General features: G+C 45.4%; 4 protein-coding genes across 4 annotated transcripts in view; all 4 read right to left on the reverse strand.

Annotated features, from left to right (window-relative positions):
* LOC309562622 (uncharacterized protein) overlaps positions 1-27499 on the reverse strand; it is a gene marked incomplete at its 3' end in the record, with an annotated part of 500517 nt that overhangs the window by 48245 nt on the left and 424773 nt on the right. The gene's annotated exons all lie outside the window — the stretch shown is intronic.
* The window catches only part of LOC309562780 (uncharacterized protein), a 215418-nt gene that overhangs the window by 4186 nt on the left and 183733 nt on the right, over positions 1-27499 (reverse strand). The gene's annotated exons all lie outside the window — the stretch shown is intronic.
* LOC309563942 (uncharacterized protein) lies at positions 9482-13016 on the reverse strand (the record flags this gene model as incomplete). The annotated part of the gene is made up of 8 exons (XM_082268573.1): positions 9482-10241; positions 10643-10700; positions 10929-11064; positions 11794-11891; positions 12008-12131; positions 12218-12352; positions 12699-12814; positions 12935-13016. The coding sequence occupies 8 exons, from the start codon at positions 13014-13016 to the stop codon at positions 9554-9556; spliced, it is 1437 nt and encodes a 478-aa protein (XP_082124699.1). The 3' UTR covers positions 9482-9553.
* Positions 26743-27282, reverse strand: LOC309562938 (gastrula zinc finger protein XlCGF53.1-like; the record flags this gene model as incomplete). The annotated part of the gene is made up of 2 exons (XM_082267266.1): positions 27172-27282; positions 26743-26973 (listed from the first exon to the last, which is right to left on the reverse strand). The coding sequence occupies exons 1-2, from the start codon at positions 27265-27267 to the stop codon at positions 26743-26745; spliced, it is 327 nt and encodes a 108-aa protein (XP_082123392.1). The 5' UTR covers positions 27268-27282.

Below are 27499 nucleotides of genomic sequence, written 5' to 3' on the forward strand. Positions count from 1 at the left end.
CTGCGACATGGAACTGCCATCGTGGACAGGCAATCATAAGCCCCTTGTATACATGCAGCTTCTAGGAGGGGGAACACATCGACCACTTATGACTCGTCTCCAAACCCACCTGAGATCATTCCTACCCGGCAGATGTTCTTTGTTTCGATGGTAAGGGAGTGTTCTAGACTGCTGATGGAGCCACTCCCTACTGGTGCTTGAGGAAGGAGCTGATAGATATGACCTGACCAATAAAAAGGTCTACAGGGTGGCCAAGGGGATGTCAAATATGTTTATGATCATGTAGATACAGTTTTATAAATATGTTATTATTCTGAGTATACGTGTCATGATCTAGTGAACTATATTTTATCATTCAACATAAAATTACCCTCTGAACAAGACCCCTCATGGCCTCCCAAAATGCACCTTCCTATGAAGTAGTCATGGGCCTTGCTGCCCCACTGACCTTCGTAACATGGGGGGTGTTTAGTGATAAATTGATGGCAGTGGTCTTCTACATTTAGTGGAATCTTCTTTTATAACTTAATCACAACAGAGGTTATGAATTATGTGTAGATTTTAGCTCAGCCGGGAGATGTTGATTCTGCAATCCTCTGGTTGCTAAAAAAATTACGATTTGCCATAAAGCCCGTCTCTGTGAGTAGAAACCCTCAGACATTCCTTAACCAGTTGCTACCCAAGCCAATTCTGACACTTCGCTCCTACATGTAAAAATCATCATTTTTTTTTGCTAGAGAATTACTCAGAATCTCCAAACATGATATGTTTTTTTTTTTAGCCTAGGGAATAAAATGGTGGCTGTTGCAACTTTTTATGTCACATGGTATTTGCGCAGCAATTTTTCCAAACGCATTTCAAGATTTAAAAAAAACAAAACAGTAAAGTTCGCCCGATTTTTTTGTATAAAGTGAAAGATGATGTTACCCCGAGTAAATAGATAACTAACATATCACATTTTAAAATTGTACACACTCTTTGAATGGCGCCAAACTTCGGTACCTAAAAAATCTCCATAGGCGACATTTTAAACATTTTTTAAAGGTTACCCATTTAGAGCTACAGAGGAGGTCTAGGGATAGAATTATTGCTCTTGCAATAACGATCGTGGCTATACCTCACATGTGTGGTTTGAACACCATTTACATATGCGGGCGCGACATACGCATGCATTCTCATTTGCGTGCGAGCATGCAGAGGGCGCTTTAATTTTTTTTTTTAATTGTTAATTTTACTTTTTTTTATATTTTAAAACTTTCTCTTTACATTTTTTTGATCACTTTTATTCCTATTACAAGGAATACATCCCTTGTAATAGGAAAATGGCATGACAGGTCCTCTTTAAGCCTGAGATAAAAATAAATAATAAAATGTTCTTGGCTTCCCAGCCGAAGAAACGGCAGTGTTTACATCTGCTGAGGCCGTACGTGGCGTCATAACGTCGCGCCCGGCCTCCAAAGGTCATAGAGATGACCGGGATACCATCTGGTACTCGGTCAGCTCTATGGTAAACGGACGCCGCCGGACGATTTATTTTCTGGCTTGCCCGTGCGGGGGTTATCCAACTCCTTCCCCAATATTGGGTGATTTCAACCCCCCCCTCTTATAGCGAGGGACGGGGTTATCTATCTCCTTTCCCATTATTGGGTGATTTCAGATCTCCTCTTATAGTGAGGGACGGGGTTATCAATTTCCTTCCCCATTATTGGATGGTCTCAGCCCTTCTCTTAAGGTGAGGGATGGGGTTATCCATCTCCTCCCTCATAATTGGGTGATTTCAGACCCTTCTTAGTGGTGGTAAGGGTGGGGTGTGTGGGGAGGGGGGGTTATTCATCTCCTTCCCCATTATTGGGTGGTCTCAGACCTCCTCTTATAGTGAGGAACGGGGTTATCCAACTCCTTCCCCATTATTGGGTGATCTCAGACCCCCTTGTATAGTGAGTGTTGGGTTATCCATCTACTCCCCCATTATTGGCTGATCTTAGACACCCTCTCATAGTGAGGGACGGGGTTATCCATCTCCTCCCCCAACATTGGAGTGAATTCAGATCATCCTATAGTAGAGGGGGGCTGCTGACCAGGTTGCGCAAGGCATTAGGGTGAGCACCAAAACAAATCAACCACAAATTCCACCAAAATTAGAATCCTGGAATTTGAGATCAAATTTTAGTACAACCCGAATCTGAATCTCATCCCTCGTTACTGGAGACTGCTAAGGGGAGAAGGTCATTGGTGGGAAAGGCGACACATCTCCCAAATGAAGGAAATTTTCTGGCCCCGTAAGATTGGGAATATTCTGCCCCTGGCGTGGTTAATCTAGGTTTTCACACTATATTTGTGTGTGTATCATCATCTGCTGGAGATAAAAGACGTCACAGTGACTATGGAGGAAGAGGACGGACATGTCGGGGGGTTACTGGGTGTAAATAGAAAATAATGTCTTAGATTATAAACTCTAACGAGCAGGGCCCCATGATTTCTCCTGTACTGAATTGTATTGTAACTGTATTGTCCGCCCTCATGTTGTAAAGCGCTGGGCAAACGGTTGGAGCAATATAAATTCTGTATAATAATAATATTATTAAGATCTTATTACCTCCTCTGCTGCCAGTTCCAGCAATGTCTCCTCTCTACTTCCTCCCGACTCACCTCTGACCCGGAACTTCCTATTTATACCTGACATCACTTCCTCCTGCCTTCCATAGAGACTTCCTATCTGGGTAGAAGTGAGACCACCACCTTGTTGAGCTCAGAGGAACTGCAGCCCTGTGAAACATCTCATAGTGTGAACACGGCCTGGTCATTGTTGCCAAGTGTCCCAGATGTTGCAGGACAGTCCCAAGATTTACTCTACTGTCCCATGACGTCCTCATCCAGCAGGTTCCAGGAATCTATGCAGAGTGTCAGTGAGGTTATAACGGCTGGAACACTCTCTGGCTTCCATCACCAGGCACTGCAAATATACCCGACTATTTGGGTGGAGTGATCTCCTTTCTGACCAGTGAAAGTAGAACTCTGACCTCAACAGAGAGGCAGTGGAGCAGGAACGTGGGATCTGGTAAGTATCACCAATGCTGGGCTGGAGTTAGACATTGTTCTCACAGACACTAACAACTTATTTTACTCCAACTGACGAGACTTATTTTATCTCACTGGCATTATTTATGGGATTTATTTTATCTTACTGACACCAATAATGGGACTCTCTTCCATCTGGACGAAGAGAGAGACCTCAGCAGTGTCTGTGCAATGGCTACATCATGGACCGTTCCTCTGGCTGAACATTGGTGGTGGGTCAGAAGAAAGGCAGATGCCCTCTGTTGGAATCGCCTAGGCCAGGAGTTCCCAAACTGTGGGTCGGGACCCACCGGTGGGTCGCGAGCTGCGTTTGAGTGGGTCGGGCTGAGCAGGATATCACTGAGAGCAGGCCAGCTTAAATTGTTCTGTGCGAGCCCTCGCAAATTACAGAGAGCCAAAGCAGTCAAATTGCAATGGATTCAAGTTTACGGAGGCTGGTCTGCATTTCCCGCGAGGAGGATACTTGCATCAGTGAGTACGTATGTGGGCTGTTATGTGGGATATGTTCATGGGGTGCAGAGCCAGCTACTCAGTCCTGCTGGCGGCAGCGGTAAAGGCTAGACTGGAGGCAGGATTCTCATAGCTATAGCGGGCAGAGACAGCAGCCTCAGTGTCATAAGATGACCAAGTGGCTCGCCAGTGTCAGAAGTTCATGGCAGCTTCTGTGACCCCAGTAGAGGATCTGAAGGAGAAGAGCCAGGACACCAAGACCAGCATAGAGCTCCTCATCATCGAGACTCTAGGTGAGATGTGCTGGGCCCTGGAGAGGGCAAACAGAGGCTTCACCTTCACTGTGGACCGCTGGGAGAGGAAGGAGGGTGAGTGCCATATAGCCTGCTGGTCACTGTCCTGGGGTGGTTGATTTCTGTCCTCTGCCTGCCTTATCCTGTCTATGAGGGTGCTGATTACTTACAACTCCGCTTAAATGCCACACATGCCACAGGTTTCTGACCCCTCACTTAGAACATCTGGAAAGTGTATTCAATAATAAATTGAAAAGTAGTAAATTTATATTTTTAGTTTAACATCCCCCTCCCTTTAAAATATGTATTATTATTATTATTTGCATTTATATAGCGCCAACAAATTCTGTAGCGCTTTACAATATTCAATTACAAGCAAGTGGGTCCCGAAAAATAACTGTATTCAGAAGTGGGTCTAGGCCCAAAAAAGTTTGGGAAGCCCTGGCCTAGGCTATCCAGCCATCCAGCTAGGTGAGCTACCCCACTCCTCTGTCATGATCACGCCAAAGTTCTCACATTCAGCTGTCAAACCCAAGTCCAACTACACCACCCAGCTGCCAAGCTCCGACCCAGCTAGCTCTACCAACTGGTGGTGAATCATAAAAAGACCAGATGGATGCCAAATGTCACTTGTTAGTGGCCCACAGTTGGAACCTTTCAGCCATCCAACTAGCTTAGGTACTAGTGTTGTGCGAACAGTTTGGCCCGAGCATGAGTTCGGGCCGAACATTGGCCGTTTGGGGAACATCCAAATTTGCAGGGTGTTCGGCAGGTGTTTGCCCCACCAAACGCCCTGCAATGCACAGAGCTTTGCTCAATTAGGGTGCAGTAAACATTGGTTGTTAAGAAGCAGGGGTGGAAAGCTGGCTGCGGGGTCCTTAACAACCGATGAGTCATCAGCTGTAAATGTAAAAAAAAAAAAAAAAAAACATTTGCCGGTAAAAATACCAAAAAGAAAAAAGACGCGTTGACCCCTCTCCAGATCCTGACCCTCCTCCCCCCTAGGTGATGTCACCTGGTGCCACTGCTCCACTTGTGAGGTGCACCAGTCCATGACATTACAAGGAGGGGGGGGGGAGTGCCACCAGGTGACGTCACCTGGTGGCCCTGCTCTTACCTATATAAGAACTGTCAGACGGTGGAGGAGGCATTTGGTGGCCGGCTGTCAATGAAAGCAGAGCATTTTTTTCTGGTATTTTTTGAGTGCGGCGGGCAGCGTGATTGACGATGAATCTACATGGGGGGACATTGTTTTTTTATTTTTTAATAAAGGAATTGCCAAAAACTGTCTCTGTGTTTTCATACTTTTTGACACGTTTTTGGTGAATGGGTAGGGGTACTATGTATGTACCCCATACTCATTCACATGGGGGGGGGGGTTCTGGGGCTTCCAAATTCCAAAAGGCCCAGGGTTGTGGGGAAGAGAAACCCGTGTCCCCATCAACATGGGCACAAGGTGCTTTGGGGTGGGGGGGGGTAGAATTAAAAAAAATCTTTTGCATTGGTAAATTATCCCCAGGGCAGTACTCAGGCACTCATACCCCTTTTTTGGCAAATTACTTGCATATAAGCCTTCAAAATGGGGACTTTGATTTTTCCTGTTCGCCTCCTATAGACATCAATTCGCCCTTCGCCGTTCAGGTTAGAACTTTTCCCCAGTTTGGGAGTTCTGTTGCAGGGGGTGTTTGGCTCATCTCTATTAGTTACCCCACACAGCTGTCCTGATCAGTCCCAAGCTATAAGCTATCACACTCAGGTATCAAGCCCTTGGCTGTAAAGCTTGAACCAAGCTTTCAAGCCTAGGCCCAGCTATTACATTTTGTGGTCATGATCAAGCACAAGCTATCACACTCAGCTGTTTGGCCCCCATCTACCTACGCCGCCCAGCTGTCAAACTCAGTCCAAGCATTCGAGCCCAAGTTCAGCTAGCCCACTTAGCTGCCACAATCATGACCAAGCTTTTGCACTCAGATGCCAAGCCCAGGTCCACCTATACCACCCAGCGGTTAAGCTCAGACCCAGCTGGCTTAGACCAAAGGGAAGATATTATACCATCCACAGAAGGAATGGGTTCTTCCTTACAATTTTTATATAATAGCCTTAACTTGTCATCGTTCATAAAACACAAGAATGTATTTCAGTCTTGTCCCTCAGTGGAAGGATTTGAGTAACTTCGACAAGGACCAAATTGTAGTAGCTAGATGACTGGGTCAGAGCAACTCCAAAAGTGCACCTCTTGCCCCCTCTCTGTTCTCCTCCCATGACCTCCCTCCTTGTCCTCCTCCCACTGGTCCCTTCCCGTCCTCCTCCCATGGTGTCCCTCTCCATCCTCCTCCCACAACGTCCCTCCCCGTCCTCCTCTTAAGGCTCCCCCTCTGTCCTCCTCTCACAAAGTCCCTTTCTGACCTCCTCTCATGGCATCCCTCTCTGTCCTCATCCCACAGGGCCCCTCCCTGTTCTCCTCCCACTGCGCCCATCTATGTCCTCCTCCCACGGCGCCCCTCTCTGTCCTCCTTCAACAGAGTCCCTCTCTGTCCTCCTCCCAGGGGTCCCTCCCTGTCCTCTTCCCACTGCATCCCTCTCTGTCCACCTCCTACTGCTTCCCTCTCTTTTCTCCTTCCATGGCATCCCTCTCAGTCCTCCTCCCATGGCATCCCTCTCAATCTTCCTCCCACGGTGTCCCTCTCGGGCCTCCTCCTACGGTGTCCGTCTTTGTTTTCCTCAAATGGCATTCCTCTCTGTCCTTCTTCCATGGCATCCCTCTCTGTCCTCCTCCCATGGCATCCCTCTCAATCTTCCTCCCACGGTGTCCCTCTTTGTCTTCCTCCCACGGCATTCCTCTCTGTCCTCCTTCCACGGCGTCCCTCTCCGTCCTCCGCCCATGGCATCCCTCTAAATCTTCCTCCCATGGCGTCCCTCTCGGGCCTCCTCCCACGGTGTCCCTCTTTGTCTTCCTCCCACGCATTCCTCTCTGTCCTCCTTCCATGGCATCCCTCTCTGTCCTCCTCCCATAGTATCCCTCTCAATCTTTCTCCCATGGCATCCCTCTCAGTCTTCCTCCCATGGCGTCCCTCTTTGTCTTCCTCCCACGGCATTCCTCTCTGTCCTCCTTCCATGGCATCCCTCTCTGTCCTCCTCCCAGGTGTCCCTCTCTGTCCTCCCCCCACAGCGTTCCTCTATGTCCTCTTCCCATGGCGCCCCTCTTTGTCCACCTCTCACAGTGCCCCTCTATGTCCTCTTCCCATGGCGCCCCTCTTTGTCCACCTCCCACGGTGCCCCTCCCTGTCCTCCTCCCATGGCGTCCCTCTCTGTCCTCCTCCCAGGGGTCCCTCTCTGTCCCCCCCCGATCACGGTGTCCCTCTATGTCCTCTTTCCATGGTGCCCCTCTTTGTCCTCCTCCCACGGTGCCCCTCCCAGTCCTCCTCCCATGGTCTCCCTATCTGTCCTCCTCCCAGGGGTCCCTCACTGTGTAAAAACAGGGATCAACTATAAGGTTTAACCGCCCCTCAAACTGCAAATGTTGCGTACATTCCTGGTGAGTGGGCGGATTCGGTGGGACAGCTAGTGGGTGGGCCCTGAGGAATGTTTGTGGTCAGGCCCGGGTGGGGGGGGCCCCAGCCTAAAACTATGTAAAGGGTCCCAAAATTGTTGATGGCTGCCTTGTGAATGTAAAATAAATACGTAAAAGCACGGTGTAAATTGATAGCGCAAAAAAATTACTTCCTGCTTCTTCCATCAGGAGGTCAACATAGATAAATTGCCCGTCTGCGAATAGGCCGAGTTGTGCACAAATCAAACCGTGTTTTCTTTCTTTTTTTTGAAATGTAATATTTATTGTTTTTTTTTATATACAGAAATATGTAAACAGCAGATGAAATAGCAAAAGAACCGTGATCAAAGTTAGGGGGTGGAAAGTTATACAATATGTATCATAACCGTCATGTCTCCTTATCCCAGATTGAAATATCACTTCCGAAGAGGGGTTGTCAGACATGTGACTTCACAGGAGGGGTTGTCAGACATGTGACTTCCAAGAAGGAGTCGTCAGACATATATGATTTCAAAGAAGGGGTTGTCAGACATATCACTTCCGAAGAGGGGTTGTCAGATATATCACTTCTGAAGACGGGTTGTCAGACATATCACTTCCAAGAAGGGGTTGTCCACTTCCGAAGAGGGGGTTGTCAGACATATTACTTCCAAAGAGGGGGTTGTCAGACATATGACTTCCAAAGAGGGGTTGTCAGACATATCACTTCCGAAGAGGGGTTGTCAGACATATCACTTCCGAAGAGGGGTTGTCAGATATATCACTTCCAAGAAGGGGTTGTCCACTTCCGAAGAGAGGGTTGTCAGACATATTACTTCCAAAGAGGGGTTGTCAGACATATCACTTCCAAAGAGGGGTTGTCAGACATATCACTACCAAATAGGGGTTGCCAGACATATGACTTCCACAGAGTGTTTGTCAGACATATCCCTTCCAAAGAGGGGTTGTCAGACATATCACTTCCGAAGAGGAGTTTGTCAGACATATGACCTTCCAAGGTGGGGTTGTCAGACATATGACTGCCAAGGAGGGGTTGTCAGACATATTACTTCCAAAGAGGGGGTTGTCAGACATATGACTTCCAAAGAGGGGTTGTCAGACATATCACTTCCGAAGAGGGGTTGTCAGACATATCACTTCCGAAGAGGGGTTGTCAGACATATCACTTCCAAGAAGGGGTTGTCCACTTCCGAAGAGGGGGTTGTCAGACATATTACTTCCAAAGAGGGGTTGTCAGACATATCACTTCCAAAGAGGGGTTGTCAGACATATCACTACCAAATAGGGGTTGCCAGACATATCACTTCCGAAGAGGGGTTGTCAGACATATCACTTCCGAAGAGGGGTTGTCAGACATATCACTTCCAAAAAGGGGTTTGTCAGACATATGACCTTCCAAGGTGGGGTTGTTAGACATATCACTTTCAAGGAGGGGTTGTCAGGCATATGACTTCCAAGGAGAGGTTGTCAGACATATGACTTCCAAGGAGGGGTTGTCAGGCATACGACTTCCAAGGAGGGGTTGTCAGACATATGATATCCAAGGACGGGTCATCAGGCATATCCCTTCCGAAGAGGGGTTGTCAGGCATATCACTTCTGAAGAGAAGTTTTCAGACATATCACATCCGAAGAGAGGTTGTCAAACATATCACATCCGAAGGGGGGTTGTCAGACAGGGGGACCTTTAGGCAGATAAGCCTACCACCTATAAGTTCTTAAATTCCACAAGCACTAAAGACGTGTTTATGGGGACTTCCTATAAAGAGCAGATGTCACCAAGGGTTCCCCTGTCCCTACGTGGTCTTCCAGCTGTGTATTAGGCAAAAATCGAATCCAAAATGAACTATGTCCACATGGGCTTTAGGATCCACCTGAACGGAGAAAACCAATACAAACGTAAAAACTAAATCTAAAACGAAAGAAAAGGAGAACGAAAAAGGGAGAATAAATATTAGAAAGGAAAAACATGGAAGGAGAAGGACCACAAGAAAGGAGGAATATCAAAAGAAGAGAGGGAAGCGAAGGGAGTATCTCGAAACTGGCCTCCAAACCAAGGAAGAAGACCATGTCAAGGTATTATGGAGCTCCCACAGCATCCAGGTGTCCTTCTTCCCAGTGTGAGATACCCAAGGTATGGCAAAAAATGATTTAAATAGAAGACATTTACAGCACTCAGGACACTAATAAAAGTTGAGGGGTATGTGGGTTCTCTGATGATTGATAAGGTAAGACTTCTTTGTATAACTTTTCCCACACTCTGTACAGGAATACGGCTTTTCCCCTGTGTGGCATCTCTGATGTTTAACAAGCTCTGATTTCCGTGGCCACCATTTCCCGCACTCACTGCAGACGAACAGCTTTTCCCCCGTGTGCCACGTCTGATGATCAGTAAGACTGGATTTTCGTGAAAAACATTTCCCGCACTCCGAACAAGAATACGGCTTCTCCCCCGTGTGCGATCTCTGATGTATAACAAGACTTGTTGCCCGCGTAAAACGTTTTTTGCACTCGGAGCAGGAATACGGCTTCTCACCCGTGTGAGATCTTTGATGACTAACAAGCATGTGTTTCTGTGTAAAACATTTCCCGCATTCAGAACAGGAATATGACTTCTTCCCTCTGTGAGATCTTTGATGTGTAATGAATTCTCCCAAATAGAAAAAACATTTCCCGCAATCAGAACAGGAATGAAGTTTCTCCCCCGTGTGGGACCTCTGGTGTAGAGAAAGACCTAATGCAGAGCTAAAACTATCCCCACATTCAGGACAGGAAAGTTTCTTCTCCCTCTGAATTCCAGCACCGTCCCTCACAGTACGAGGTTGCCCAGAGGGATTCCACAGTCTAGCCACACTGTGAAGTCCACCATCCCTTACAGTACGAGGTTGCTCAGAGTCAGAGGGATTCCATGGTCTATCCACACTGTGAAGTCCACCATCCATAGTGGAGCTCATTGTCTTTTCTCCTCCACAACCTCCTGTGATGTCCTCATCTTCCATTTTACAACCTGGAGATAAAGTGAGACGATCCTTTGAGGGTTTCTCCATGGTGTGTCCTGGAAAAATATAAAAACATCGTCAATAGATCTTAGAGGGTTAGTTCACTTCCATCAAGATTCCATCTGGATCAGGTAGATATGAGTGAGCAGATGTTCTCTGTGGATGTCCCAACCAGCTGGGACTCTTCCCCTCTTTAGTCAAAGGGCCTTTGGTCCTCCTCCCAGATCACTTCTACATTTACACAGCCTTGTCAGATGAGCAGGAACTTCTTACTTTTCATCCCAACAAGACTGGTAATAGAGTTTTATGGTAACATTTAGCTTTAAGTCTGCTGGAAGAAGAGGGACCAACCTAAGAAAGGTTCAATCTGTGTTCTCATATCTGTGCTACTGTAACTAGGAGTGACACACAACCTAATACTGCCAGCTGAACCCCAGGACGGGTATCAGTACAGGGAGGGGACCATTATTTACTGATATCACTCAGCTCCCGCCCTACTCTGGACGAATCGGTGTGCAGTATAGGAGCAGAGATAAGAGAAGAATATATTACAGCTCACCTGTGCTGATCTCTGTAGGAGTGTCCTCCTCTATGAATGTCCTCGTCATTTCAGCCTCCTCCGTATATTGCTGATCATCCCTCACATACGTCTCTTCTACTTCACCCTCAACTTTCATGTTCATCAGATCTTCACCCTAAACCAACAGGATGGCAGAAAATAACATCTGTAACATAGAAGTATTTATGATGTGAGATCACATAGAAAATATCATCTTGTAGAGTCCACACATCGTCTCCACATGTCAGAGTGTTCAATCTCTTTATGTCCCCGACCCTCAACTCTACCTGATGATGGTGAGGGATGGTGTGACCTTCCTGCGTGGAATCCCAGGAATACCGAAGATAAGGGCATCTCTCATGTGGGTTTCTAGGTGGCTCCATCATACTGTCCTTGCAGAGGTCCTCACATGTTTCAGAAAACTCTTTCATCACTCCATACTCCTCATCCTCCTCTTGAAACTCTTCCTTCACAACAATATTATAATGCTCGAGGTTTCCGTTCTAAATAATAAAACATACATTGTAACACATTTCTGTTTAAATCATAACAACCAGTGATTGTTCCTCACCTACCTGATGATGGTGAGGGATGGTGTGACCTTCCTGCGTGAAATCCCAGGAATAAAGAGGACGGGGACATCTCTCTGGTGGGTTTCTGCTACTAACTGGCTCCATCATGAGATCCTTATAAAGATCCTTGTGTCCTCCAGAAAGCTCCCTCATCACACCATACTCCTCATCCTCCTCTTTAACAATAATATTATAATCCCAGAGGTTTGCGCTCTAAATATATAATAAAACATCCATTGTAACAAACATGCTTGTATATAAATAATAACTATCAGTGATTGTTCCTCACCTACCTGATGATGGTGAGGGATGGTGTGACCTTCCTGTGTGAAATCCCAGGAATACAGAGGACGGGGACATCTCTCTGGTGGGTTCCCATTACTGGATCCATCTGTAGGAAACACACACACTGACTGAATACATTGTTTCTATGTGTTTATCAGATGATGGGGGATCTAGGTGGATCCTCCGTACTGCTCTCTCCTTTACAATAAAGTCTCCTCTTACCCGGTGATGTGAGGGGCGGCTGATTCTCCATCATGACGTCCTTGTAGAGGTCCTTGTGTCCTTCTAAATACTCCCACTCCTCCATGGAGAAATAGACAGTGACATCCTGACACCTTATAGGAACCTGACACACACAATGATACAGTCACCATCCAGACACATCCCTTGTCTGTTACTGGATAATGTCCCAGAATTCCCAGCACCGCTCACCTCTCCTGTCAGCAGCTCCATCATCTTCTTGGTGACTTCTAGAATCTTCTGCATGTTGTGTCTCTCAGGTTTTAGGGAGTCACATGGAGGCACTGTGATGGTCATATGATCACCTGACTTCAGAGGGGGAAATCTCTGTATTGGAGAACCAATAGGAATATTGTGTTAGAATCCCAGAATCCTCCTCACCTCTCCGGTCAGGTCTGTGTTTTATTAATAGAGATAAGAGTGATGTCATGTGACCTCCCAGAATCCTCCTCACCTCTCCGGTCAGGTCTGTGTTTTATCAATAAAGATAAGAGTGATGTCATGTGACCTCCCAGAATCCTCCTCACCTCTCCGGTCAGGTCTGTGTTTTATTAATAGAGATAAGAGTGGTGTCATGTGACCTCCCAGAATCCTCCTCACCTCTCCGGTCAGGTCTGTGTTTTATTAATAGAGATAAGAGTGGTGTCATGTGACCCCCCAGAATCCTCCTCACCTCTCCGGTCAGCAGGTAGATGATCTCCAGGGTGAGGTTTAGTATCCTCTCAGTCATGTGACTTCGGTCCTCCTCCATCCTCATTGATGTGGTCATGTGATCTATGCGGTGTTTCTCTGTAGATGGATGGCAGAGAATTATCTGGACTGTATTAGTTGTACTATAATAGGATGGGGATATAAGGGGTTAGTAGGCTGGCTACCCACAGTGGGAATTGGCAATGTAGATTGGGTTACTTAGTGTTTGTGTCTTCTCCACAAATCTCTCCTTAATCCACACCACCTGCATGCAGGGAGATAGGACAACTTGAGCCACCATGGCTTCCCCAGCACCTAAAACACAGCTCCTACCAGTTCTTTGGTGGAGCTTCATGTTGTTTCAAATACAGGTAGCACTCAAGTTGATGCAACAAGGGTTTGGTCAGCAGTGGAGACACCATGGTTACCAGATGTCTGTTCTCTGCTGTCCACTGTGAAGCGCTCTTGTTGTTGAACACCCTTCTCCCTTCCAACATGCCCCTGTTCTCCTTCTTTCACCTCATTCTCAGAGCTGTTCTGATCTTCTCTCAACGGTACCCAAGTCTGGTCTGACAACTCATTGTCCACCACCTCTTCCTTACCAGAGCCCAGCTCACAGAAAGTACCAGCTGCTGGAACGTTATGCCTGGTAATGCTGCGACATAGAACTGCCACTGTGGACAGGCAATCATATCCCCTTGTATCCCCTTGTGCAGCTTCTAGGAGGGGAACACCACGACCACTTATGACTCATCTCTAACCCACCTGAGCTCATTCCTACCTGGCAGATGTTCGTTGTTTCGATGCTAAAGGAGTGTTCTAGACTGCTGATGGAGCCACTCCTTACTGGTGCTTGAGGAAGGTGTTGACAGAAATGGCCAGACCAATAAAAAGGTCTACAGAGTGGCCAAGGAGATGTCAAACATGTTTATGATCATGTAGATACAGTTTTAGAATATATACAATATGTCATAATCTAGTAACCCTTATTTTATCATTCAACATCAAATTACCTTCTGAACAGGACCCCTCTTGACCTACCTCCCATAATGCACCTTTCTATGAAGTAGTAATGGGCCTTGCTGCCCCGCTGCCCTTCATAACATGGGGGTTTTTAGAGCTAAAATGAAGAAATGGGCCTTGCTGCCCTTCGTAACATGGGGGGTGTTTAGTGCTAAAATGAAGAAATGGGCCTTGCTGCCCTTCGTAACATGGGGGTGTTTAGTGCTACAATGAAGAAATGGGCCTTGCTTCCCTTCGTAACATGGGGGTGTTTAGTGCTAAAATGAAGAAATGGGCCTTGCTGCCCTTCGTAACATGGGGGTGTTTAGAGCTAAAATGAAGAAATGGGCCTTGCTGCCCTTCGTAACATGGGGGTGTTTAGTGCTAAAATGAAGAAATGGGCCTTGCTGCCCTTCGTAACATGGGGGGTGTTTAGTGCTAAAGTGAAGAAATGGGCCTTGCTGCCCTTCGTAACATGGGGGTGTTTAGTGCTAAAATGAAGAAATGGGCCTTGCTGCCCTTCGTAACATGGGGGTGTTTAGTGCTAAAATGAAGAAATGGGCCTTGCTGCCCTTCGTAACATGGGGGTGTTTAGTGCGAAAATGAATAAATGGGCCTTGCTGCTCTTCGTAACATGGGGGTGTTTAGTGCTAAAATGCTGGCAGTGGTCTACATTTAGTGGAATCTTCTTTATTAACTTAATCACAACAGAGTTTATGAATTATGTGTAGATTTTAGCTCAGCCGGGAAATGTTGATTTAGCATTCTGCTGCTTGCTTAAACATTTACGATATGCCATGGCATGTACAAGCACGATCACCTATAAATACATGATTGGCCTTTGCCTCTGCTGGCCTACGCTGTGATTGGACACAGCATAGTTTGTCAGAGGATTTCAGCCAATCATTTTGGCTGAAATCAGTTGTGTCCAATCACACAAATAGTTGTTGGGTTCAAATTTCAGTAGAACCCATATCTGATCCTAATCCCTAATACAGGAGACTTCAAAGGTGGGAAATGTGACACTTCTCCATAATAAAGGAAATGTTTCCGCCCCGTAAGTCGGGGGATGTTCCGAGTTAATCTAGGTTTCTACACTATATATGTGTCTATCATCATCTGCTGGAGATAAAAGACGTCACAATGACTATGGAGGAAGAGGATGGAACATGATGGGGAGGAGGGGGGTTACTGGGTGTAAATAGAAAATAAGATCTTATTACCTCCTCTTCTGCCAGTTTCAGCAATGTCACCTCTCTACCTCCTCACGACTCACCTTTCACGAGAACTTCATATTTATACCTGACATCACTTCCTGTCTTCCATAGAGACTTCCTGTCTGGGTAGAAGTGAGATTACCACCTTGTGGAGCTCAAAGGAACTGAAGCCCAGAGAAACACTGCATGGTGTATAGCCAAGTGTCCTGGATGCTGCAGTCCCAGGATTCAGTCTTCTATTATAGAGTCTCCCATAATATTTCTGAAATACCTTTGCTATATCAGCAGTTGAGTATACCATTTCCCCCTTACCGTCTCTTATCTTCTCTATATAGTTCATTGTTTTCTTCCTTTTTAACACCCTCACCAATTTCTTCCCGATCTTGTTATTCCATTGATAGTTCTCCTCCTTCATAATTTTATTGTTACCCTGTCTTATTTCTTGTACCAGAAATTATTTTAGTTCCTCTCTTTTTATTTCTAATTGATGTTGGGTTTCTATATTCTGTGTATTTTTATGTCGTTGCTCTAGACTAGAAATGTCTTTTATTAGTCTTTCTTATTTTTCCACTCTCTCTTTTTTCCTCCTGGCCCCTTTAGAAATTAGAACCCCCCCCCCCCCCCCCTCATATATGCTTTTTGAGCCTCCCAGAGTATATTTTTTGGTGTTTCTTCCTTTTCATTTATCTGGAAGTATAGTTCGATTTCTTTTCTAATTTCTTCTCCCCATTTTTTTATCTCTCAGTAGTTCTTCATTTAGTTTCCAGGTGTTAGTTTAAATCTGCCCCCCTGCTATTTTCAGCTTCATTTTAACTGGGGCATGGTCCGATCATGTCTTGATCCCGATCGGGATTCAGTCCTCTAAAGCCCCGTACACACGATAAGAAATTCGGAAAGGAAATTTCGTCCGACGACCGATCTGCCGATTTTCGGATTGTTAGTATGGTGCTTTCGACAGCCAACTCCGACTTTTCGGCTGACAAAATCCTGATGTGCAGGCTATAAAATTTTTGTCGTCCCTAATACAACGTCCGATTTTCGTCTCATTAGTACAGATTTCCACTGAAAAAAATCTTAAGAGCAAGACTAGGCATGCTCAGAGTCTAAAGAACACATACAAAGCAATCCAACACATGACATCACTTCTGAAGTAGAATTCTGTCGTACGGGAAAATTCGTATGAAAATAACCTCTTCACTTTCCATATCAGACAAGCATGCCACAAAAAACAGACGACAGATCGGTCGATAATCTGATCATGTGTACGGGGCTTGACCCATCATATCCACATCCTGCAGGATCCAGGGCTCGGTGTAGAGCAGGGATCCTCAAACTACGGCCCTCCAGCTGTTGCGGAACTACACATTCCATGAGGCATTGTAAAACTCTGACATTCACAGACATGACTAGGCATGATGGGAATTGTAGTTCCCAAACAACAGGAGGGCCAAAGTTTGAAGACCCCTGGTGTAGAGTACCAGTGAGGTGATGACTGCTGGAACACTCTCTGGGTTCCATCACCAGGCACTGCAATTATACCCGACTGTTGGGTGGAGTGATCTCCTTTCTGACAGTGAAAGTAGAACTCCGACCTCAACAGAGAGGCAGTGGAGCAGGAGGGTGTGATCAGGTAAGTATGGCCTCTGACCACCAATGATGGCCTGGGGTTAGACTTTGTTCTCACTGACACTTACACTTTATTTTACTCCCACTGACACCAATGATGGGACTTATTTTATTTCACCGATAGCAATAACGGGACTTACCTTATTCCATTGACACCAATGATGGGACTTTATTTTATCTCATTGACATTAATGTAATCTGTAACTTGGGCTTGTGCCCGTTTATGTACTATAAAAGCTCTGTAACCAATGTAATCCAGTGGATGTGGTGTACCTAGATTTCGCTAAGGCGTTTGATACAGTTCCCCACAAGCGCTTAATTTATAAAATAAGGTCTGCAGGTATCGACAGCAGGGTTTGCTCTTGGATACGGAACTGGCTAAAAGGGCGTGTCCAAAGGGTGGTAATAAACAGCGCTTACTCAGACTGGTCTGAGGGGGTAAGTGGGGTCCCCCAAGGCTCAGTCCTGGGACCAACCTTGTTCAATTTATTCATAAACAACATTGAGGACGGGATCAGTAGTTCGTTATCAGTTTTTGCAGATGACACAAAATTGGCCAGGGCAATAACTGCACAGCATGAAGCAGATATCCTACAGAATGACCTGGACAAAATAACAGAGTGGGCAACGACATGGCAAATGAGGTTTAACGTGGAGAAATGTAAGGTTTTGCACTTGGGGACTAAAAACATAAAAGCACAATACACGTTAGGAGGGGAGCCCTTGGGGGAATCAAAAATGGAGAAGGATCTGGGAGTCTTGGTTGATGATAGACTAAGCAACAGCATGCAATGTCAAGCGGCAGCTGCCAAGGCCAGCAGAATATTAGCATGCATAAAGAAAGGGATGTATTCCAGAGATAAGACTATAATCCTTCCACTTTATAAAACTCTGGTCCGACCGCATCTGGAGTATTCTGTCCAGTTCTGGTCGCCAGTCCTTAGGAGGGATGTGTTGGAGCTGGAGAGAGTCCAGAGAAGGGCAACTAAACTAATTAGGGGATTGGAGGACCTTGACTATGAAGATCGTCTGCAATCGCTTGATTTATTCTCCCTGGAGAAGAGACGCCTGAGGGGGGACATGATAGCAATTTATAAATATCTTAATGGGGATCCCAGCTTAGAAAAAAAGCTGTTCATTCGAAGGGATTGCATGAGGACTCGAGGGCATACAATGTGATTAGAGGAGAAGCGTTTTAACCTCAGGCAACGCAGGGGGTTCTTTACTGTTAGGGCTACAGGATTGTGGAATTCTCTACCACAAGAGGTGGTTTCTGTGGGAAGTATGGTGGCTTTTAAAAGACTCTTAGACTTACATCTCAAGAATCAGAACATTCAGGGGTATGTGAGATGATTACAGCCACACACACCTACACAGGGGGAACTGGATGGACTATTGTCTTTATTCAACCTCACCTACTATGTAACTATGTAATCTGGGTCACATATCTGTTGGAAGATGTGGACCCGCTATATGGTGTGATACTCTGAAGTAAACATATAGAGACGAATGCAAACCTGATTGGCGTAGATGTCATTTATTTCAACTTAACAATGGGATTTTTTTTTTTCCACTGATACCAATAATGGGACTTACCTTATTTCATTGACACCAATGATGGGACTTATTTTTATCTCACTGACATTAATGATGGGATTTATTTTAGCCCACTGATACCAATGATGGGCCTTATTTTATTCCATTGACAACAACCCTGGGACTTGTTTTATCCTACTGACACTAAAGGTGGGGCTTATTTTAAACTACTGATGCCAATGATGGGACAAGTTTTATCCCACTGCAACCAAGATTGGGACTTTTTTTTTTATCCAACTGACTCCACAAAGGGAGCCATTTTTACCCTTCGATGACAATGAAGCTCCAGACCAAGAAACATTTCAAAGTGTGAACACAGCTTTGCGCTATATATATATGAAATGTATACTGTATATATATGTACACACGTCAATTCACCCCCGAAACTCAGTAGACACTTGTTTTGAAGGTTCTCTCACTGGCATTCCAGTAGTTGAGGCCAATCTCCAGGGATCTACCCGAGACTCCCAAGTAAGATTACCACCAGGTCAGTAAAGCCAATTCCTAACTACATGATAATTTAATGGCCTTTCATGGACTGGTATTTTTGTGGACAGCTTGCCAATTTCAAGCTATTATTCATTTGCAGCTTTCCCAAATAATTACCTCAATTACATAGTGATTTGTGCCAAGTGAAGACCTCTTAAGGCAACTCTGTGTGTATGTGCCTGCCTTAGAACGCTCTTCCATCCAGGTGAAGAGAATGGCCTTAGCAGCTACATCATGGTCTTTTCCTTGGAGTGGCTGCATATTGGTGGGGGGTCATAAAAAGACTAGATTGATACCAACTGTCACTTATTAGTGGCCCACATTTGGAACCTCTCAGCCTAGGCTGTCCAGCCAACTGACTAGCTTAGCTACCCCCGTCAGCTGTCATGATCAGGCCCAAGCTATCACCCAAGTCCACGTACAAAACTCTCCTGTAAAGCCTAGTACATACGCAACGAATTTCCGCCGACCGGTCGTCCGTCTTTTGTCCAGAGTGGTGTCTGTTGGTTGGAATGTGCTCTAGACTGCACACGAATTTTCCCGTACGACAGAATTCTACTTCAGAAGTGATGTCATGTGTTGGATTGCTTTCTATGTGTTCTTTCATCTCTGAGCATGCCTAGTCTTGTTCATAAGATTTTTCCCAATTGAAATCTGTACTAATGAGACGAAATTCGGACGTGTTTTTAAGGTTCAACAAAAATTTTATAGCCTGCACAACAGGATTCTTTCGGCCGAAAAGTCGGAGTCGGTTGTCGGAAGCACCATCCTAACAAGCCGAAAATCGGCAGATCGGTCGTCGGACGAAAATTCCCAGCCAAATTTCTTCTCGTGTGTACGGGGCTTTAAGCACAGATCCAGCTTTCAAGTGCAAGTCCAGCTAGCCCATCTAGCTGCCACGATCAGACCCAAGCTATCACACTCAACTGCCAAGCCCTGGTCCACCTACACCACACAGAGGTCAAGCTTAGATCAAGAGAAGAGGTTATACCATCCACAGAAGGAATGGGGTCTTCCTTATAATTGCTATATCATAGCTTTAATGCATCAACAATTATAAAATACAAGAATAGGTTTCAGACTTGCCCCTCTGTCACCACCTCACAGTGTGGGTATACCTATTACCTCCACCTACACTGTATTACCAAAAGTATTGGGAAGCCTGCCTTTACACACACATGAAGTTTAATGGCATCCCAGTCTTAGTCCGTAGGGTTCAATATTGAGTTGACCCACCCTTTGCAGCTATAACAGCTTCAACTCTTCTAGGAAGGCTGTCCACAAGGTTTAGGAGTGTCTATGGGAATTTTTGACCATTCTTCCAGACGCGCATTTGTGAGGTCAGGCACTGATGTTGGACGAGGAGGCCTGGCTCACAGTCTCTACTCTAATTCATCCCAAAGGGGTTCTATGGGGATGAAGTCAGGATTTTGTGCAGGCCAGTCAAGTTCCTCCACTTCAAACTTGCTCATCCATGTCTTTATGGACCTTGCTTTGTGCACTGGTCCAAATCATTTGGTAAAGGGATTATGGTGTGGAGTTGTTTTTTAGGGGTTGCCCTCATGTTGTGGAGAACAAGGGCCCTTTTCTCTACAACCCTGGCACAGTGAATCTGAAAGCACCCACGCATCATGACAGAGGTTCTTCATTAAACAACCCCCCCCTTCAAAAAAATGTCCTGAGGTGTAAATCTATTATCAATTACGTTGTCCAATGATGCAGATCAACATCAACCATGAATGACGATCCAGATGACCGACCAAAAGTTAAAAGGCCGACCAGCATGGAAAAACTTTTGATGGGGTTCCAAATGACAGCTCCCAGCCTTGAGGATGAATGTACACCAAGGGGGAGGGAGCTGGCTGGTGTCATTGACCAAATAAGTTCATGACCATATTTGGTCAAGGACATCATCCAGAATGCTCGCCAGCTTGTTTAGCGGGCAGCAGCCACCGTCATCTTAGCAACCAATAATGCTGTGAAACTTCTGGCATCTTAGTGACCAATTATGCTGTGAGACTGCTAACATCTTAGCAACCAATGATGCTTCAGACTGCTAGCATCTTAGCAACCAATGATGCTTCAGACTGCTAGCATCTTAGCAACCAATGATGCTTGAGACTGCTAGCATCTTAGCAACCAATAAAGCTTGAGACTGCTAGCATCTTAGCAACCAATGATGCTTCAGACTGCTAGCATCTTAGCGACCAATGATGCTGTGAGACTGCTAACACCTTAGCAACCAATGATGCTGTAAGACTGCTAACACCTTAGCAACCAACGATGCCATGAGACTGCTAGGATCTTAGCAACCAATAATGCCATGATACTGCTAGCATCTTAGCAACCAATGATGCTGTGAGACTGCTAACATCTTAGCAATCAATGATGCTGCGCAACTGCTAGCATCTTGGAAACCGATGATGCAGTAAGATTGATAACATCTTGCTTACAAGTCAGCAGGCAGCAGCCACTGGCATCTTAGCAACCAATGATGCCATGAGACTGCTAGCACCTTAGCAACCAGCGATGTCGTGAGACTGCTAACATCTTAGCAACCAACGATGCCATGAGACTGCTAACATCTTAGCAACCAACGATGCCGTGAGACTGCTAACATCCTAGCAACCAATGATGCTATGAGACTGCTAACATCTTAGCAACCAATGAGGCTGTGAGACTGCTAGGATCTTAGCAACCAATGACGCTGTGAGACTGCTAGCATCTTAGCAACCAATGACGCTAACGGGTCATGACCAAATTTGCTTAGTGACATCACCCAATACAGTTGCAATGACGCTAGCGACCTGCACAAGACATTGTCACACCACAAGTAAAGGTTGTATTACCACCAATAATATAAATTACTTCCTGCTTCTTCCATCAGGAGGGTCACATAGGTAAATGGCCTGTCTGCGAATCGGTGGAAATCAAACCGTGTTTTCTTTCTTTTTTTTTTAAATGTAATATTTATTGGTATTATTTTAATATACAGAAATATGTAAACAGCAGATGAAATCGCAAAATAACCGGTGATCAGAGTTAGGGGGTGGAAAGTTATACAATACGTATCATAACCGTCATGTCTCCTTATCCCAGAATGAAATCACTTCTGAAGAGGGGTTGTCAGACATGTGACTTCCAAGGAGGGGTTGTCAGACATGTGACTTCTCAGGAGGGGTTGTCAGACATATCCCTTCCAAAGAGGGGTTTTCAGATATATCACTTCCGAAGAGCGGTTGTCAGACATATCACGTTCAAAGAGGTGTTGTCAGACACATGACTTCTAAAGAGGGGTTCTCAGACAAATCACTTCCATAGAAGGGTTGTCAGACATGTGACTCCTATAGAGGCGTTGTCAGACATATGACTCCTAAAGAGGGGTTGTCAGACATATCACTTCCGAAGAGGAGTTGTCAGACATATGACTTCTAAAGAGGGGTTGTCAGATGTATCCTTTCCAAAGATGGGTTGTCAGACATATCCCTTCCAAAGAGGGGTTTTCAGATATATCACTTCTGAAGAGGGGTTGTCAGACATATGACTTCTAAAGAGGGGTTGTCAGACATATAACTTCGAAAGAGGGGTTGTCAGACATATGACTTCCAAAGAGGGGTTGTCAGACATATCCCTTCCGAAGAGGGGTTGTCAGACAAATGACTTTGAAAGAGGAGTAGTCAGACAAATGACTTCTAAAGAGGGGTTGTCAGACATATACCTTTCAAAGAGGGGTTGTCAGACATATGACTTCTGAAGAGGGGTTGTCAGACATATGACTTCCGAAGAGGGGTTGTCAGACATATGACTTCTAAAGAGGGGTTGTCAGACATATAACTTCGAAGAGGGGTTGTCAGACATATCCCTTCCAAAGAGGGGTTGTCAGACATATGACTTCTAAAGAGGGGTTGTCAGACATATGACTCATAAAGAGGGGTTTTCAGAAGAGGGGTTTTTCATACATATCACCTCCGGAGAAGGGGTTGTCAGACATTTCACTTCAGAAGAGGCGTAGTCAGACATATCACCTCCGGAGAAGGGGTTGTCAGACATATCACTTCAGAAGAGGGGTTGTCAGACATATGACCTCCGGAGAAGGGGTTGTCAGACATATCACTTCAGAAGAGGGGTTGCCAGACATATGACCTCCGGAGAAGGGGTTGTCAGACATATGACCTCCGGAGAAGGGGTTGTCAGACATAGCACTTCAGAAGAGGCGTAGTCAGACATATGACCTCCGTAGAAGGGGTTGTCAGACATATCGCCTCCGGAGAAGGGGTTGTTAGACATAGCACTTCAGAAGAGGCGTTGTCAGACATATCACCTCCGGAGAAGGGGTTGTCAGACATATCACCTCCGGATAAGGGGTTGTCAGACATATCACCTCCGGAGAAGGGGTTGTCAGACATATCACTTCAGAAGAGTGGTCGTCAGACGTATTATTGAATGACTAAATTTGCCAACCAATAAAAGACATTGCGATGAGGACTTCCTATAAAGAGCAGATGTCACCAAGGGTTCCCCTGTCCCTACGTGGTCTCCCCGTTGTACGGTATTAAGCAGAAATGTAATCCAAAATGCCAAATAACACTTAACTTTGTCCACATGGGCTCTAGGATGCACCTCAACACTACAAACACAAAAACTAAATCTAAAAGTAAGGTAAAGGAGACAGAGAAAGGGAGAATAAAGATTAGCAAGGCAAAACATTGAAGGAGAAGGACCACAAGAACCAAGGAATATCAAAAGTAGAGAGGAAAGAGAAGAGAGGATCTCAAAACTGGTCTTCAAACCAAGGAAGAAGACCATGCCAAGGTATTATGAAGCTCCCACAACATCCACGTGTCTTCGGAATGTATCTCAAGGAGTACTTTTTCCCGGTGTGAGATGCCCAAAGTATGGCCAAAAATAATTCAAAGAGAAGACATTTACAGCACGTGGGACACTAATAAAAGCTAAGGGGTATGTGGGTTCTCTGATGATTGATAAGATAAGACTTCTTGGTATAACTTTTCCCACACTCTAGACAGGAATACGGCTTCTCCCCGGTGTGAGATCTCTGATGTTTAACAAGCGCTGATTTCCGTGGCCAACGTTTCCCGCACTCACTGCAGACGAACAGCTTTTCCCCCGTGTGCCACGTCTGGTGATCAGTAAGACTGGATTTTCGTGAGAAACATTTGCCGCACTCAGAACAGGAATACGGCTTCTCCCCGGTGTGCGATCTCTGATGTTCAACAAGGTCTGATTTCCGCATAAAACGTCTATTGCACTCGGAGCAGGAATACGGCTTCTCACCCGTGTGAGATCTTTGATGACTAACAAGGATGTGTTTCCGAGTAAAACGCTTCCCGCATTCGGAGCAAGAATACAGCTTCTCGCCCGTGTGCAACCTCTGATGTATAGTAAGAGTGGCTTTTTCTGAAAAACATTTCCCGCACTCTGAGCAGGAATATGGCTTCTCCCCCGTGTGGGATCTCTGATGTTTGAGGAATTCACCTATCACAAAAAAACATTCCCCGCACTCAGGGCAGCAATGAAGATTTTCACCCGTGTGGGACCTCTGGTGTAGGGATAGACTTAATTCAGAGCTAAAAGATTTCCCACACTCGGGACAGGAAAATGATTTCTGTCCCTGAATTACAGGACCATTCCTCACAGTACGAGGTTGCTCAGATGGATTCCATGGTCTATCCACACTGTGAAGTCCGCCATCCATAGTGGAGCTCATTGTCTTTTCTCCTCCACAATCTCCGGTGATGTCCTTATGGTCCATTTTACAACCTGGAGATAAAGTGAGACGATCCTTTGAGGGTTTCTCCATGGCGTGTCCTGGAAAAATATAAAAACATCGTCAATAGATCTGAGAGGGTTAGTTCACTTCCATCAAGATTCCATCTGGATCAGGTAGATATGAGTGAGCAGATGTTCTCTGTGGATGTCCCAACCAGCTGGGACTCTTCCCCTCTTTAGTCAAAGGGCCTTTGGTCCTCCTCCCAGATCACTTCTACATTTACACAGCCTGGTCAGAAGAGCAGGAACCAATGGGGACTGGGAGGTCCATGCTCTTTACACAACCACAAGCCTAGGCACTGGGTCATGTGATCTCTGATAAACACGAGGTTCATTCTTTATTCTACATTTTACTTTTTAACTTAACAAGACTGGTAATAGAGTTTTATGGTAACATTTAGCTACAAGTCTGCTGGAAGAAGAGGGAACAACCTAAAAAAGGCCCAATCTGTGTTCTCATATCTGTGCTACTGTAACTAGGAGTGACACACAACCTAATACTGCCAGTTGAACCCCAGGACGGGTATCAGTACAGGGAGGGGACCATTATTGGCTGATATCACTCAGCTCCCGCCCTACTCTGGACCAATCAGTGTGCAGTAACAGAGCAGAGATAAGAGAAGAATATATTACGGCTCACCTGTGGTGATCTCTGTAGGAGTGTCCTCCTCTATGAATGTCCTCGTCATTCCAGCCTCCTCCGTATATTGCTGATCACCCCTCACATACGTCTCTTCTACTTCACCCTCAACTTTCATGTTCATCAGATCTTCACCCTAAACCAACAGAATGGCAGAAAATAACATCTGTAACATAGAAGTATTTATGATGTGAGATCACATAGAAAATATCATCTTGTAGAGTCCACACATCGTCTCCACATGTCAGAGTGTTCCATAACTTTATGTTCCCGACCCTCAACTCCACCTACCTGATGACAGGGAGGGATGGTGTGACCTTCATGTGTGGAATCCCAGGAATACAGAAGATAAGGACCTCTCTCAGGTGGGTTTCTAGGTGGCTCCATCATACTGTCCTTGCAGAGGTCCTCAGATGCTTCAGAAAACTCCTTCATCACACCATACTCCTCATCCTCCTCTTTAAAGTCTTCCTTCACAACAATATTATAATGCCCAAGGTTTCCGCTCTAAATATTAAAACATACATTGTAACACATTTCTGTAAAAATCATACCAACCAGTGATTGTTCCTCACCTACCTGATGATGGTGAGGGATGGTGTGACCTTCCTGTGTGAAATCCCGGGAATACAGAGGACGGGGACATCTCTCTGGTGGGTTTCTGCTACTAAGTGGCTCCATCTTGAGATCCTTATAGAGATCCTTGCGTCCTACAGAAAGCTCCTTCATCACTCCATACTCCTCATCCTCCTCTTTAAACTCTTCTTTAACAACAATATTATAATCCCAGAGGTTTGCGCTCTAAATATAAATTAAACAATATGTAAAAAACATGCTTGTATATAAATCATAACTACCAATAATTGGCAATCACCTACCTGATGATGGTGAGGGATGGTGTGACCTTCCTGTGTGGAATCCCAGGAATACAGAGGACGGGGACATCTCTCTGGTGGGTTTCTGTTACTAGGTGTCTCCATCATATCCGTGGGTTCTTCAAAAGGCTCCTTCATCACACCATACTCCTCATCCACCTCTTTATACTCTTCTTTAGGAACAATATTATAATCCCCAAGGTTTGGATTCTGGATAAATAATTAAACATCCATTGTAACAAACATTCTTGTATATAAATCATAACTATCAGTGATTGTTCCTCATCTACCTGATGATGGTGAGGGATGGTGTGACCTTCCTGTGTGGAATCCCGGGAATACAGAGGACGGGGACATCTCTCTGGTGGGTTTCTGTAGCTGGATGACTCCACCATGGAGTCCTGGTACAGATTTTTGTATCCTTTTGAAAACTCTGACTTCTCCATCACCCCATTCTCATCATCCTCCTCTTTTATCTCTTCTTTAATATTGACCTGTGTGGAATCCCGGGAATACAGAGGACGGGGACATCTCTCTGGTGGGTTCCCATTACTGGATCCATCTGTAGGAAACACACACACTGACTGAATACATTGTTTCTATGTGTTTATCAGATGATGGGGGATCTAGGTGGAGCCTCCGTACTGCTCTCTCCTTTACAATAAAGTCTCCTCTTACCCGGTGATGTGAGGGGCGGCTGATTCTCCATCATGACGTCCTTGTAGAGGTCCTTGTGTCCTTCTAAATACTCCCACTCCTCCATGGAGAAATAGACAGTGACATCCTGACACCTTATAGGAACCTGACACACACAATGATACAGTCACCATCCAGACACATCCCTTGTCTGTTACTGGATAATGTCCCAGAATTCCCAGCACCGCTCACCTCTCCTGTCAGCAGCTCCATCATCTTCTTGGTGACTTCTAGAATCTTACTGTTGCTGTTTTTCCTAGGTTTCAGAAGATGAGGTAGAGGAACTGTGATGGTCATATGGTCACCAGATTTTATAGGAGGAAAACTCTGTAGTCAAGAAAAAACATTACATTATGTAATATTCCTAAAAATATCCTCTCCCCTCAGTCAAGAATGTGTTTTATTATTAGAGATAAGAGTGATGTCATGTGACCTCCCAGAATCCTCTTTGCCTCTCCGGTCAGGTTTGTGTTTTATTAATAGAGATAAGAGTAATGTCATGTGACCTCCCAGTATCCTCCTTACCTCTCCGGTCAGCAGGTAGATGATCTCCAGGGTGAGGTCTATTATCCTCTCAGTCATGTGACTCTGATCCTCCTCCATCCTCATTGATATGGTCATGTGATGTACTCGGGTTTCTCTGTAGATGGATAAAGGAGAATTATCTGGACAGTACTGTATGTACAATATTAGGATGGGGATTATATCTAGACCACTGTTCCTGATCTTTGCTGACAGTATTATGGCAGGAAATATACCAGGGGATTGGAGGAAAGCTAATGTGATACCGATATTCAAAAAAGGGTCAGAGGCATATCCCGGAAAATTATAGGCCTGTCAGTCTGACATCGAT

The sequence above is a fragment of the Pelophylax lessonae genome (genome assembly GCF_965119305.1).
Source record: "Pelophylax lessonae genome assembly, chromosome: 9".
In the NCBI taxonomy this organism is placed as follows: domain Eukaryota; kingdom Metazoa; phylum Chordata; class Amphibia; order Anura; family Ranidae; genus Pelophylax; species Pelophylax lessonae.